The sequence below is a fragment of the Canis lupus genome, chromosome 30, assembly GCF_011100685.1.
Source record: "Canis lupus familiaris isolate Mischka breed German Shepherd chromosome 30, alternate assembly UU_Cfam_GSD_1.0, whole genome shotgun sequence".
Taxonomy (NCBI): domain Eukaryota; kingdom Metazoa; phylum Chordata; class Mammalia; order Carnivora; family Canidae; genus Canis; species Canis lupus.
The window spans coordinates 27,804,779-27,819,971 of NC_049251.1; the positions used below are offsets into that span (position 1 = coordinate 27,804,779).

At 48.0% G+C, this 15,193-nt stretch overlaps 1 protein-coding gene across 5 annotated transcripts in view; it reads left to right on the forward strand.

The window, feature by feature from the left end:
- Positions 1 to 15,193, forward strand: part of TLN2 (talin 2) — a 428,409-nt gene that overhangs the window by 370,580 nt on the left and 42,636 nt on the right. For all 5 annotated transcript variants that reach the window (XM_038580605.1, XM_038580602.1, XM_038580603.1 and 2 more), the window contains 4 exons: positions 4,215 to 4,361; positions 10,357 to 10,523; positions 11,415 to 11,598; positions 14,908 to 15,033. In XM_038580605.1, coding sequence (XP_038436533.1) covers positions 4,215 to 4,361; positions 10,357 to 10,523; positions 11,415 to 11,598; positions 14,908 to 15,033 — 624 coding nt within the window. The remainder of the gene's footprint in view (positions 1 to 4,214; positions 4,362 to 10,356; positions 10,524 to 11,414; positions 11,599 to 14,907; positions 15,034 to 15,193) is intronic.

Genomic DNA, 15,193 nt, shown 5'->3' on the forward strand with positions numbered 1-15,193 from the left:
TTTCTTGATGCTCGAGTCATGCTTTGCTGCAGTCACCAATTTAAAACCCCAAGTCAAATGTCTCTGAGCAACATTCCTTTATAATACACACTGGTGGTAAGTCCAGTCACCCTGGGGGCTGGTCAGATTTGCTGAGAAACTTAGTGTCACTTTGAGAAGTTCTTGTTGGGTTTTTTTTTTGTTTTTTTTTTGAGAAGTTCTTGTTTTTAAAGCCTTTACCTTTTCATTGGCAGACTTAAAAATGCATTCCCTTTCTCAGATGTTCCTCCAGCAGTATAGAATGTTCTGGGAAGTTGCAGTAGAGTGTGTTGCTTGTGTTGTCCCCTTTAAGCGCCTCCCCTTAGCTAGCCCATGTACCCATGATAAAGAATAATAGAGATGTTCAAGTCCATACAACGCATCAGGTCCGTGCTGGGTGCTAGCCCATTACCCTCACAGCCGTACGATCCTTTTTCTTCCCCATTTCCCAGGTTAGCAAACTGAGGCTCAGGAAGTTTAAACTGTCCAAGGCCACCCAGCTACAAGAGTCAGTGTGGAAGCCACTTGAAATAACTTTCTGGAATAAGTGAAGTTTCGAGTGAGTAAATAAGGAAACATAGCAACATCAGGATTCAAACCCAGGGCATCACAGACTGTGCTGCTTTTTCCTCAGCAGGCTGCCTCTCGTCACAGCAGTGAACGTTCACCTGGCACTTTCTACTTTGAGATGTGTTCACATATAACCTTTCACTTGGTCCATCAGCCCTGGGTCGTAGGGCAGGTTCTGTCCCATTTCATAGATGAAGGAACAGAGGAGGTTAGCCAGCTCACCCAGGGAGTTGGTGGCCAGGAAGGGGGCTGGGCCAGCAGTAGGACCCATGGGCCTTTCTGCTGCCGGTGCTGCCCCTGTGGGTGAAGGGCTGAGAGCAGAGGTGGGGCTGGCATCCTGAGATCCCGCCCCTGCCTGTTGTGTTCGCCCCTCTTAGTGAAAATAAGTGAAGCCTGTTTCAACATGCCCTTCATGATGCCCTCCCATGTGGCTGTCCTGATAGGACTGCACAGCCAAGCACATAGGAGGGTTGCATAGCCAAACCTCATGGAGGCCTCCGGGCACCAAGAAGGTAATTGTGTGATTACCTTCTGGCACAGGCTCGACACCAGGACCAAGCCCTGGGTTGGCCAAGAACCCCAAAGGCTTTGTACAACTGTTGCTTTATCTTAGGCTTATACCCTTGTTTGCTGGTGCTAATCTTTGTGCTTCCTAATTGGAATCTCCTCCATAATGACCACTGTCCCAGCTCCACAAGCATTTATAGGATCCTTAGCTGCGTGCATGGTGTCCCCTCCAAGGAAGGGGCTGAGCACCAGGATGTTGAGGTGTTTTTCATAGCAAGGCCTCTTGCAAGGGGGCTGAGAAGTTTGAGGATGTCATGGAGGATGTCCTGTCTGCCCATAGGTTTCAGGCTTGAGACCTGGCGGCAGCAGGTCCCTTCTCCCTTGCACCTCCAGATGAGAGTGATTTAAGAGGCCTGTGCTTACCCCAGTGCCCACCATTGCGCAGACAGGAAGTCCAGGCGTGGTTCCAAGCAGGGAGCAGAAGTGGGACACAGAGAATGTTCTCAGCCTGGTCCTTCCTAGCACAGGGGTTTCCCACCTTATTCTTCAGAGCCCTGACCCAGGGAGGCGCTTTGGAAGTTCTGCACATTTGACTCAAGGCTCACTTTTTTAAACAACTCTTTCTGAAACTATTAGGGAAATCTGTGTGTGTTTTTTAATAAACTCTGGGCTGAGCCACATAGTAAGCCATTGGGAGCCTACTGGCACCTTACCATGAACCCCTGGGTGGTTTTATGTAGACCTCAGGCTGATAAGCTGCTCTCTGCTACGGTCAGAGGGCTACAGGAAAGCTGCTCTTGTTTGCTTTATACACAGAACAGGATTTTCTCAACACTGCAGCCAAAGCAAAATACAGAAACGAGTCAGTGGCTAAGGCTCTATAAGTCTTGTGAACCCAACTTTTTTTTTTTTAATTTTTTAATTTTTATTTATTTATGATAGTCACAGAGAGAGAGAGAGAGAGAGAGAGGGGCAGAGACATAGGCAGAGGGAGAAGCAGGCTCCATGCACCGGGAGCCTGATGTGGGATTCAATCCTGAGTCTCCAGGATCGTGCCCTGGGCCAAAGGCAGGCGCCAAACCGCTGTGCCACCCAGGGATCCCTGAACCCAACTTTTAAACTTTGATTCACTTAGTCTCATTGACTGTTTATGGAGCCAATGATGTAAATTTTAGCTCATAGAAGAAGGGTATACTAATAACAAATTATATCAATTTTACATGTTGCATTTCCATGAGAGATTTGGTGATGGGAGAGTAGAGGGTGGTACTGATGCTAAGTGGTGAAAAAATGAAGTTAGTAAACAGTGATCTGATGGGTGGAACGCTGTGCTGGTAGGAGCAACCTGGGTTCTCATCTGGCTTTGCCAGGCACTGGCTGTGTGATCTTGGGCCAATCACATCACTTCTCTGAGCCTGCACCATTTCTTCATCTATCAGTGAGGAGGTTGAACTAGTGAGGTCACGTTTATTTTGAAATTCTGTTTCTTCCTCTCAGTGCCCCGTACCTGGCTTTCCCAGCAATGCCTGCCATTTAGAGACCTATCTATGGTCATCTTGACATGCAACCCTTGCCTGTGGATTAGCTCTGACCCTCAAGTGTGTGGAGTTAAAGTACATGGATCTGAAAAGCCTTAATAGCCAGGTTTAGTTTTCAGCCTTCATGGAGCATCCCCCTGCTTCAACTTGTGTTTAAGCCTTGTGTTTAAGCCAGCAGACATGCCCAACAAATAGCTACATTTTGTGCTGATGGGTGGCTGAACTGGAGTGCCTTTCCCCTCCTCAGTGGTGGGCTGGTTTGCAGAGCTGCCAGCTTGTATGATCCTCGTGTTGTATTCCACATGGAGGTGGTCCACAAGCAGTCCTCCCTGATTGTGAAGCTTGGGCAGCACCCCAAAACAGGCAAAGCTCCACCTTCTGAACCAGGAAAATTTTCTTTTAAGTGAATTTAAGCATCCTTTGGGCCTTGGGGAATTACTTTTTTTCACTAAAGTATTAGGTGTTTCAATAACAGAGCTAACATTTGCAGCGCCTTTCACTACCCCAAGACTGCCCTGCCTTGAACTCAAATCAGATGATGCTGGAAGATAGCACCTAAGCAATTTAGATCTCCCAGCTTTTACTCAACATACCTGAGATCTTAGTAGCTGTTCTTGGTATTTACTGGAAGGAGAAGCCACAGCTTCTTGCTATCATGGAGTCTTAGGAAATAACATTTACTAACTTAAAGCTTAAGGTGTTTTTTTAGTTGCTTACCTGGGCTGGAGGGCAGTTTATTTATGGCAGCCGTATTGATCAAACCAAAATGAAAATTAATGTGAAACAGCAAAAGGAATGCAAACTTTGGGAAGGTGGAATTTATTATGCCTTAAAGAGACAGCTGGCAGCCGATCCATAGTGGAGCTCATTTGGGTTCTTTTAGGCAAAATACCTTTTATAATCACACACCCCAGGGGTCATTAAAAGAATGCGTGCCTGCTGAGCCTTTAGCTCTAAAACTGTAGCTTTTTAAGGAAAACTTAACCTGGCCTGATAGGAAGGCTGGGCCCAGCATGCTGGCCCTCACCACGGGACACAGCTGAAGAAGGGGGTGTTATTATAAACATAACAATTTTGCAGGAATCTGAATGTTTTATGCTGCTTACAAAAGCTTTATGTTTTCAACTTCTAATTACTCTAGGGCTGGGTGCAGAAAAAAATGAAAGTAAATGCAATCCCTGCTTCGAAGAGGCCCTGACACACAGTAGGGACTCAATAAATGCATGAATGAATAATAATTATCCCTCCCCACCCCCAGTTCATCTAACTACCATTTCTGTCAGGTGGCTCCGGATACAAGTAAACAATATACCAGGAAAAGTAACAAATATCAGAAAGGCATTAGGCTAGGATGATGAGACACAGGCTTGCTTCCTGGGGACTCTGGGCATTTTACAGGCTCTAAAAAGGGAAGTCAAATCAACCAAATTCCATACTCCAGCAAGCACAGACTCCCCAGAGCAGTGGGATTTTCCTAGCCAGGCTCCCATAGGACGTGGAGAAAATTTTCCACACAGGGGAGACCTCAATGGTAAGAATCCATCATGCTTCTCCCTCCCCACCCTGGGCTTGCCTCCACAGATCGGCTTCCAGATTCGCACTCGTGTGCAAGACCTGGGCCACGGCTGTATCTTCCTGGTGCAGAAGGCGGGGGCGCTCCAGATATGCCCCACAGACAGCTACACCAAAAGGGAGCTCATCGAGTGTGCCCGCGCAGTCACAGAGAAGGTAAGGAGCAGCCCCAGGGCAGGGACAGAAGCAGGAAGCCAATCCCAAATGGATCCAGTCGGGTCTGGTGGTCTCCTCCCTCACGCAGGGATTCCCCAGGGAGGGGGCACCTCAGGGGGCTGGGGTAATTCAGAACATGAGAGGGACCATCCCATAAAAGTCAGGGCCCTGGTTTGTGATACACCTCCTTGGTGGACTTTCCTGCAGACAGACTGGACAGGACTGGAATCAAAGTCACATGAGCACCAGGAGCCCCTCCTTGCTACCCCTTATGACACTAGTCCCCTGAGCTTCCTTCTCAGGGAAGCTCCCAGTTCCTGGGAACTAAGAAGGGCCTGAAGTTCTGTTGGTGTAATAACCTTCCTCCCAGAACAGACTGTGAAGTGGGGGGAGGACTTCTGCCCGAAGTCACACGGCACCTTGGTTAAAAGAGCAGGGACAGGCTGGAGGTTGCTGATCTCTAGCAGCAACTGTTGGAGAGAATCCCACAGTGTTGTGCGTGGGGTCTAGGGGTTCAACTGACTTCACCCTTCCTAGCCTCGATGCCCTCATCTGCAGAATGAGCACAGAGAAATACAATGCCTGGCCCCTGGGGTGTGAGAATGAAATGTGGTGATGTGTGTAAAAGTGCTTGGCACAGTGCCAGACTGTGTATTATATAGATCCTAGCTGCTGTTCTCTGTAAACCATCTCTGACACTCTTCTCCCACGGGGTTCCCTGCTGGAGAAAGCCAGTTCTCGTCGTCCCTTGATTCCCATAGCTGCCTTACACTCCCCACCCTCACCCCCTGAAGTGTACTCCTCTCCTGCTTTGCTTAGTTCCCCGAGTCCTTTTTCAGGACCACTGTTGTGCAGGCAGCTCGGAGTGCAGGCTGAAGCCTCTGTGCTTTGCTGGCTTTTCCCTCCCTTCACTCAGGTTCCCAGGACATAGAGCTCTTCCCTGTTTAGAAGCTGGCAACAGGGGTCCCCTCACCTGGCAGCTGCCTTACAGACGCTGCTCTATATGTGATCCCTCGCCAAAGCTGAGCGACGTCTGGCCATCTCCACGGCCCACAGGACCGCCCAGGCCTCCTTGGGACAGCACAGGAGGACGAAATCAATCTCTCCGCTGGAGGAATCTCTCCCTCCTTTCAAAGCCCTTCCTTGTTGTTGAAGTTACCCTGGCCAAGTTCCCCTGTGGAAGACCTCGGAGCTGGCACCCAAAGGAGGGGAGGCGGGGGGTCCAGGCTGTATGGTGTTGGCCAGTGGGACCAAGTAACATGATCCCCCTGAGCTGTTCTCAGTCTTCCTGCCTGTCCCAGCAGATGGTCCCTGACGTAGGACACTTGGAGGTGGCTCACAGGCAGGGAATCGGGCTGGCCAGACTCAACCATTTCAGTGTTTTCTTGCTACGTGCTCCTGTCCTCTCATCTCTACCTGGTGTGTCTTACATGGCTTGTTTGTGTCTATAACTTCCCACCATCCGTGATCCCCTTGACATGTTCACCTTTGTGTCCTCATCCCCTAGGGCCTAGTCGCTGCTCAGTACACTGACTTGCATGCCTTTTGTAGCAGGCAGGACACTGTTTCTGAATTAATTCTCTTTCTTCCAGTCTGGCTCAGAACGTTCCTCCCAGATTCATGATTACTTGTCTTGGCCTTTGTCACCTGTCCTCTGGGAATTCTTTCCAGAAACTGGATACTTCATTCCCAGGCCAGCTCTGTACCATCCCGACTCTTCCTGGTGGGACATAGTGGCATTTAACTCTGGGAAGGAGGATCAGGCAAATGAGGAAGAGGAACCAATCCTTGTGGGCTAGTCTTGAGACATAGCAGGTGCTCAGGAGGTGGGCGCTCTGCCCGGCCTGCTAGGCTGTGTCCACCACCTCTGCTGAGATCTGAGCAGCACAGGAAGAAGAGAACATACAAACCATGTGCCTCTCACTGAGGCTGTAACTCCTCATTCTGGTCAGTGTGTTTTTAAACAGTGCATTCAAGAAGTATTTTCAGACTCTTCTTTGGGCCAGCCATAGTCAAGAATGGTGGGTGTGTGCACACACAGATGAATATGACAGCTCCAGACTGTCTCCAGACTCAGTCTCCAGTCACTAGCCAGAAGCATGCTGTTTTAACCCATGCTAAATGGGCTGTCCTGAGGGCAGGGACAGTGCTGTGGAACCCTCAGGAAGCACAGCTGTGTTTCTGGATGAGGACAGTGGAGACTTTGAGCCGGCTTTTGCAGGATGAGCAGGTTGGTGGCTGGGGAACAGGCAGGGGCAGACTGCAAGAGAGGAGGGGGATATTTGGGGAAGTAAGGAGTTGGTTGATGTGGCAAGAGTGTGGTGGGAGGCCAGAGAAGTTGAACTGGTTGTGCAGGGAGCTCATTTTCCCTTGACAGCAGGGGAAAATTGTACCCACAGGTGTGGTGGAGTTAGCTTTGTGTTATAGGAAGTGTCTCTAGGAACAGTGAGGGTGTTCTGGAGGAGGTGATGGGTGGCAGGTGGCAGAAAAGGGTTTCTAGGGGATCCCTGGGTGGCTCAGCAGTTTAGCGCCTGGTCCCGGATCGAGTCCCACGTCGGGCTCCCGGCATGGAGCCTGCTTCTCCCTCCTCCTGTGTTTCTGCGCCTCGTTCTCGCTCTCGCTCTCTATCATGAATAAATAAATAAATAATTTAAAAAAAAAAAAAGGAAAGGGTTTCTAGCGTGGAAGTCACTGAAGTGAATACAGTCAACTTGCTGGACTCTCAGGTCACTCAAATTATTATTTAGTGCCTGGTGATAGCTCAAGGGAGTGTTAGGGTAGAGAGGTGACATACACAGGTACACTCTGGGCTCTAGCCATGATAGGGTCCACCCTGAAGAATTTCCAGTCAAGAAGCAATCAAGGACAGGAATGATGAGTAGTCACAGAAGGCTGTTCTAGAGAAAATCTGATTAGAGGGGGGCAGAGATGGCCACGCCTTTCACAGAAGCCAAAACCTCTCTGTGATCTCAGGAACGTAATCCTATTAAAAGTATCTGCTCTTGGGGATCCCTGGGTGGCTCAGCAGTTTAGCACCTGCCTTTTGCTCAGGGCATGATCCTGGAATCCCAGGATCGAGTCCCACATTGGGCTCCCTGTGGGAAGCCTGCTTCTCTCTCTCTCTCTCTGCCTGTGTCTCTGCCTCTCTCTCTGTCTCTCATGAATAATAAATAAAATCTTAAAAAAAATAAAAAAGTATCTGCTCTCTACTGATCACTTACTTTATGCAGTGCTAGAGAGCTGATAAACATCCCTCCCCCCCCCATTATTCCTCCCAACAACCCTGATAGGCAAGAAATAATATCCCCATATTATAGATGAGAAAACTAAGGTCAAACAGCTTGCCCAAAGTTGTTTAGCCAGCAAATGATAATGCTGGTACTCAGCCTGACATATTGACACCAAAATATGTGTTAACCCATCAGCTGTATTGAGTCCCTGAGAGAAAATTCACTTTTGGTTAGCTTTTCACTTTTTTCCCCTGGTTTTGAGATCTAATTGGCAAACTGTATTAAGTTTAGCATCTACTGCGTGATAATTTCCTTTCGTGTTACTACACCTGGTTACCACAATAAGTTAACATCCATCATCTCACGTAGATACAAAATACATATATATATATATTTGTTCCTGATGATGAGCTCTTAGGATTTACTCTTAACACTGCTGTGTGACATATATGAAAGTTAATTGTAGTCACCATGTTGTACACTATATCCCTAGTACTTATTTTGTAACAAAGTTTATGTTTTAAACTTTGATCCACACCTTCCCTCCCACCAGAAAACTGATCCCTTTTTCTATGAGATTAGTTGGTTAAGTTTTGTTTTCTCCTGTTTTTTTTTTAATTTTTGTTCGATGCACTCAAATAGAAAAGTTCAGCCATTTCTCCTAACTCCCATCCCCTGCCTCTGGCAACTGCCAGTCTGTTCTCTGTATCCATGAGCTTGGGTTTTTTTTTTTTGGGGGGGGGAGGGGGGGTTAGGATCCACATATGACAGAGATCACGTAGCATTTCTTTCTCTGACTTCCTTCACTTAGCATAATGGCCTCCAGCTCCATCCATGTTGCTGCAAATGGCAAAATTTCATTCTTCTTAAGGCTGAATAATATCCTACTGGATAATCCATACCATATTTTCTTTTATCTATTCATTTATCATTGGACATTTAGGTTGCTTCTACTGATTAGTTTTTGTAAGTGATGCTGCAGTGAACAGAGAGGTACAGATCTTTTTGAGTTAGAATTTGTCTTCAAATACGTACCCAATACTACAATTGGGTAGTTCTATTGGTAATTTTTTAAGGAACCCCCATGTTGTTTTCCCTAGTGGCCGTGCCAGTTTACATTCCCACCAATAGCACATGAGGGCTCCCTTTCCACTGCATCCTTGCCACACTTGCTATTACTTGTCTTTTTGATGATAGCCATGCCAGCAGGTGTGAGCCGATACCTCATTGTGGTTTTGATTTGCGTTTTCTTGATATTTAATGACGTTGAGCATCTTTTCATGTTCCTGTTGACCATCTATTTGTCTTCTTTGGAAAAATGTCTATTCAGATCTTCTGCCCAGTTTTAATTGGATTGTTGTGTTTTGTTTTGTTTTTACATATAGCTGTGTTATTTTCCCAACATCATTTATTCAAGAGACTGTCCTTTCTCCTGTGTCCATGGCTCCTTTGTCATAAATTAATTGACTCCATATGCTTGGGTTTATTTCTGAGCTCTCTGTTGATCTATGTGTCTGTTTTTATGCCAGTGCCATACTGTTTTGATTACTCTAGGTTTGTAATACAGTTTTAAATCAGGGAACGTGAGACCACCAACTTTGTTTTTCTTTCTCAAGATTGTTTTGGCTCATCAGGGTCTTTAGTTGTTTTATAGAAATTTCAGTATTGTACTTCTATGAAAAATGCCATTGGAATTTTGATGGGGATTGTGTTGAATCTGTAGCTAGCTTTCTGTAGTATGGACTTCTAACAATATTGATCCTTCCTGTCTGTGAGCGTGGAATATCTTTCCATTTATTTGTGCCTTCCTCAACTTCTTTTTTTAATGTCTTATAGTCCTCCATTTGGAATCTCTCCCCCCACCCCCACCTTGGTTAAGGGTATTCCCAGGTGTCTTATTCTTCTTGAAGCAATTGTATAAATGGGATTGTCTTCTTCATTTCTCTTTCTGATAATTCAGTATTCACTATAGAAACACAACAGATTTTTGTGTATTGATTTTGTATTCATCAACTTTACAGAAGTGATTATTTCCTGACAGTTTTTGATGGAGTATTCAGGGTTTTCTGTATATATTATGTCATCTGCAAAGAGTGACGGTTTTACTTCTTTTCTAATTTGGATGCATTTTCTTTCTTTTAACTGCCTGATTGTTCTGACTAGAGCTTCCAATATTCTGTTGAAAAAGGTGGCAAGGGTGGGGATCTTTGTCTTGTTCCTAATCCCAGAGGAAAGGCTTTGAGCTTTTTACCATTGAGTATAGTGGTAGCTGCAGGTTTGTCATATGGAGCCTTAATTACATTGAGACATGTTCCCTCTTTACCCACTTTGTTGAAAGCTTTTATTATCAGTGGGTATTGAATTTTGTCAAATGCTTTTTCTATATCTGTCGAAATGACCATAAGATTTTTATTCTTTATTAATGTATCACACTGGCTGATATGTGCATGTGGAATCATCCTTGCATCCCTGGTGTGTTGTGTATGATCCTTTTAAATGTATTCTTGAATTCAGCCCACTAATATTTTGTTGAGGATTTTTGTACTATGTTCATCAAGCATACTGGCCTATAATTTTCTTTTCTTATGGCATCCTTGTCTGGTTTTGGTATCAGTGTAATTTTGGCTTTATAAATGAGTTTAGAAGAACTCCCTCTTTTTCTATTTTTTGAGTGGCTTTTTTCCCCCCCAGTGATATATGAATCTGAAAACCTTTGGGTTACATGTTCTCCATTCCCCCATTCACCCTGACTTCCCTATCTATAGGTGTCCTTGGTGCTATCAGCTCTCCAGGCTGGGAACAAGGGGACTCAGGCATGTATCACAGCCGCCACTGCTGTGTCTGGGATTATTGCCGACCTGGACACCACCATCATGTTTGCAACCGCGGGGACCCTGAATGCAGAGAATAACGAGACCTTTGCAGACCACAGGTATGGGAGTGGAGGTCATCCTGGGGGCTTCTGGATGAGGAGAGATTCAGGCTGGCCTGATGGGACTTTGGAGTCTACCCAGGAGCCAGAAATGTGGTTAACCATTTTGATTTCAATAAGATGCTCAAGGAGAGAAAGTGAACCACATAATCAAAACAAGCCCCTTTGCCAACTGTAAACACATAGTTATGTTCCAGCTTTGTGCCTTTGGCAGCCTGAATCCAGCCTGCTCCGGCAGAGGACAGCTTTTTGATCTTCTACTTTCCAAGCTAGAGAGATGTGGCTCTGATTTGCCTCCAGCCCCTGTGGGAGTGGGAGTGGCCAGTACAGGCCCATTTAGCTTTGACATAAATGGAGAGTGGGGTTCTGAGCCTGCTGGCTCTTCAGGCCCTGCTCCTGGAGGCTGGTGCTGGAGAGCCCTCCCCATAGCCTTGCTGTGTGTCTGGTACCTTTCTTTCTCTCTCTTCAGTCCTAGGGCTGGGCTAGGGAGGAGATTGCTAATGCTGTCACCCATTCTAGGATGTGGACCCTTGGGTGCGCACCCAAGGTGATGACCCACAGGCCCTCACAGCTGCCCATAACTGTGAAGTATTTGGGGGGAACTACAGGAAAGGAGTTGAGTTCTGCAGGGTTGGGAGGAGAGGGCCAGAATGATGGGCCTGAATCTTTCACTGAAGTTTTATTGTTAATTAACTATGTGGGTATGGGGCTGACTTTCCTTGCCTCTTCGCACTTTCCTACACAGACAGTGAGCACGCTGATAAGGAAGGGGAAATCTGTCCTCTCTGTTCTTCAAAGCCCTTTAACAAAAAATCCCATAGGAAGGATTTCTTTGCTTCCTAACTACCAGTAGACAAGCTCTGCCCTTTGTCTCCCTTCCTGCCTTCTCAGGGAGAACATCCTGAAGACAGCCAAAGCCTTGGTGGAAGATACGAAGCTGCTGGTGTCAGGGGCTGCGTCCACACCAGACAAGCTGGCCCAGGCGGCCCAGTCATCAGCAGCCACCATCACCCAGCTCGCTGAGGTGGTCAAGCTGGGGGCTGCCAGCCTGGGCTCTGATGACCCCGAGACACAGGTATGGGTGGGCCTAGGGACACAGATCACCCTCACATTCCTGTAGACAGACACTGTGCTGCAGCAGGCCTCAGAAGAGGCCAAAGGCATAATAGAAACCCCAGAAATAAACAGTAGGTACGGGGGTGGCCTGGGGTCTGGAGTCTGGTAGGAAACAGTTATCCGGGCAGGACAGTGGCACAGACTGTGGTGGCAGCCATGGCGGTAGAAATGACTGGTGGACAATTAAGCACAGTGAGTGAGCATTTAGGTATAAGGGAGAGAGAGAGGGCCAGGGTGATTCTACATCTCAAGCAAAGTCAATGAGTAGATAGTGGCTCCCTGGCGGGAGAATGGGCTTGGCCGGGAAGGTGAAGGTGAGCTCAGCATGGGACAGTGCCAGAGAGCCATTCAGATAGAACTAGAGAGGGGACATAAGCCTGCACAGGCATGGGGATACGGATGCAGGGGTAGTGGCCATACAGACAGTGACTGCAGCCACAGAAGAGGAAGAGTATGGGTTGAGAGGAAAAGGAGGTTCAAGGCAGAACTGAGGAAGCCACCATTTAAAACCATAGTAAAGAGAAAGAGGTTCCTCGGGAGATTGAGAAGCAGCAGCAGCTGGTAGGAGGAAAGCCAGGAGTCCTGATATTAAGAGAGGGGAGAGAAACAGCTACTTGTCAAGAAACTGAAGGTCTGAGAGCTGGCCACTGGCCACCCTAGCAAGTGCTCTTCATGTGGAGTGGCCAGATGAGGGTAAAGGAAGGAAGCCAGCGTGTGTAGACACCCTTTGAGAAGTCTGGCTCTGAAGGGGAAGGGAGAGACGAGCTGGGGGTAGGGTAGGGCTCTGTGCTCCTGTAACTTGGCTTTGGGTTTAGCGGTTTCACCGATGTTACCTTCCCACTCCTTCATCCTCGGCCTGGACCACCAGCTCCTCAGGGACAGCACCCACAGGTTACTGATCTTTGAACGCTAAGCATCCAGTGCAGCTCCAGCACCTAGTGGATGCTCAACAAGGATGTGTCAGCTCCTTTTGAACATAGAGCCAGCCAGGGCCCCCGGTAATAGGCTCTACTCATTCCCAGGGGCAGAACTGAAAAGCCGTCTGCTCTGTCTATCCTAGCACCATCAGATGGCAAAACCTGTTGTCACTGCTTAAACCACACTTGGTTAACTTGTCCATTTGGCCCATGTGGACAAAACCGGACAGGAAGCCGCCTACCATCCAGTGCCCAGGTTGATGACAGTTATTGTTATAGTTAACACAAGGCCACCAGGTTGGCTCCCATGTGGCCATGACCCTTCCCTGCCCAGCGTCCTCCAGTGGAGTAGAGCTCCATGAGGAAATGTTCCACATGTGGCCATTCTACTCCTGCTAGATTTCTCCCTGATAACATCCAGGCTCAGATTGGCTGCCCCCTGGAATTCGAAGCATTCACAGAAATCTCTCCCTGCCCACAATATTGTTCTTACCCCCGTGGAGAAAGGCAAAGCTTGAAAATGCTCAGTGAGATTGGAATCCATACTCTGGGAGCCTGGCTCCACTTTAGGAAGAGTGAGCAGGCTGGGGGAGGATTTAAATCTTTGAACATGAAGAAATGTTTCAAATTATTTAGAGTCTTGACTCCCAGATGCTCTGTTATGTCCTAGAGCCCCAGCTTCTAATGTGACCTCTAGTGGAAAATATCCCCTCACAAAAATGTACCTACTCTCCAGTCACATCCTAGTGACCAGGGACGGGACCGTGCACGCTGGGTGTTGGCAGTAGCCTGGGCTTGCCATCCCCTGCCCTCCACTTGCTTTACCTCCCTGCTGCTGTGATGGCCAGAATCGGGCAGTGTGAAGTGCACACCCATCAGCCCTTCCTCACGAGCCCCATCATGTCCTGACCTGCCCTGTGAGTTCAGAGGTTGCCAGAGGATCCATGTGCCCTGGGCGTGAGAAGGCACAGGGCGGAGCTGGAGAAGGTGGGAGGGCCAGAGGCACAGCGTCACTCTGCTGCTCAGATGTCTGGGACATAGGAGTTTCTAATGTACATTATGTAGTCACCCTCACAGCAGTGTGGTGAGATAGGGTTGGTGCTACTAATGCCATTTGTACATGAGGAGCCTGAGCCCTAGAGCATAAGCTAGTATGAAGGTTAAAATCATGACTCTTGGGCTCATGCTGACTAGAGTCTGAATCTCAGCCCCGCTGCTCCCAGGCCCTGGGAATGTGGACAGGAGCATCGTAGCTCCCACCTGGCAGGGCAGTGGTGAGGATAAAGCAAAGTCACGGGAGGCATGCATGGCTCAGGACTGAAACACTGCCCTCAGTAAGAGGAAATTGTTGCTGCTCCAGAAGTAGGGGTTCAGAAGACTTAAACGTGTAAGGTATGTCATGTCATATCATTCCTAAGTATGACTAGTGCTTCAGACCCCAGGTCCTGCACACCGTAAGGATGGCCTGTGGCCTCTGCTCAATTACTAGAGTGTAGCTACCATATTATGTCTATTGTCATTAGGGTGTGCACTTGTCCAGTCATTCTGTGACTTATCGTGAGTGCCTGCGACATGCCAGGCCCTGTCCTGAGTACAAAACACAACAGACAGAAATCCAGGCTGGCCCTCCTAGAGCTTACACCCACATTGGGGGAGAAGATAGTAATTCCACATACTAATAAGTCCTATCCATAAAACAAGACTCGCTGCTAGAATTTCAGGCGGGGGGTGGTCAGGAAAGGTCTCTGAGCACCTGCATTTGTGAGCAGAGACCTGAATGAAGAGAAGAGCTGGGTTCCAGGCAGAGAGAGGAGCAAACGCAGAGGTTCTGAAGTAGCAATGAGTGGGATTTTCACTGGACACAGACAAGACCCATCTGCCCATCTCATGTGGAGTGAGTCAGAATCCTACAAGCCAGAGCTGGAGGTGCAGGCGGGCTGCCACAGAGGCTCTGCAGGCCAGGGTATGAGGCTAGCATTTGCTTCTCCGTGTTTTTGGTTACCAGCTCAGGGTATAGGTGAGCGGTGCCGGCTCCCAGATGTCTGGTTAGCTGCCTACATCCTTTCTTAGGAGGCTTGTCATCAGAGCTGCCAGCTGGAGCTGTTTGAGCATGCTGAGTATACGTGGGGTCTGTATTCTGGCTCAGTGTCAGTCCTACTGGCTAGGAGTCTCTTGCATCAGCATCTTCAGGGGTGGCTCCTGGAGAATCTTCCTTGCTGCAGCCTTGAGAGCTGCAAAGATAGAGACCTTGCCTCCCAGATGCCCCCACCTGACCCTCAGGCCATATGCTCTCTGGGAGGCCAGTAGGTGACTGCTGGGGCTGCTCACCTGGACTCTCTGCTTTCTTTCAGGTGGTATTGATCAATGCCATCAAAGATGTAGCCAAGGCCCTTTCGGATCTGATTGGCGCTACCAAGGGAGCTGCCAGCAAGCCTGCTGATGACCCCTCTATGTACCAGCTCAAGGGGGCGGCCAAGGTAGAGTGGGACCCCAAGTCAGGGGCAAGTGTGGAAGGGGGAGTGCATAGTGAGAGAAGCATATACAAGAATAACAGAAGCAAAAAAAAAAAAAAAAAAAAAAGAATAACAGAAGCATATGCATCTGAGCTCCTTCCTTACTTAGCAATAGTTTTGCTCA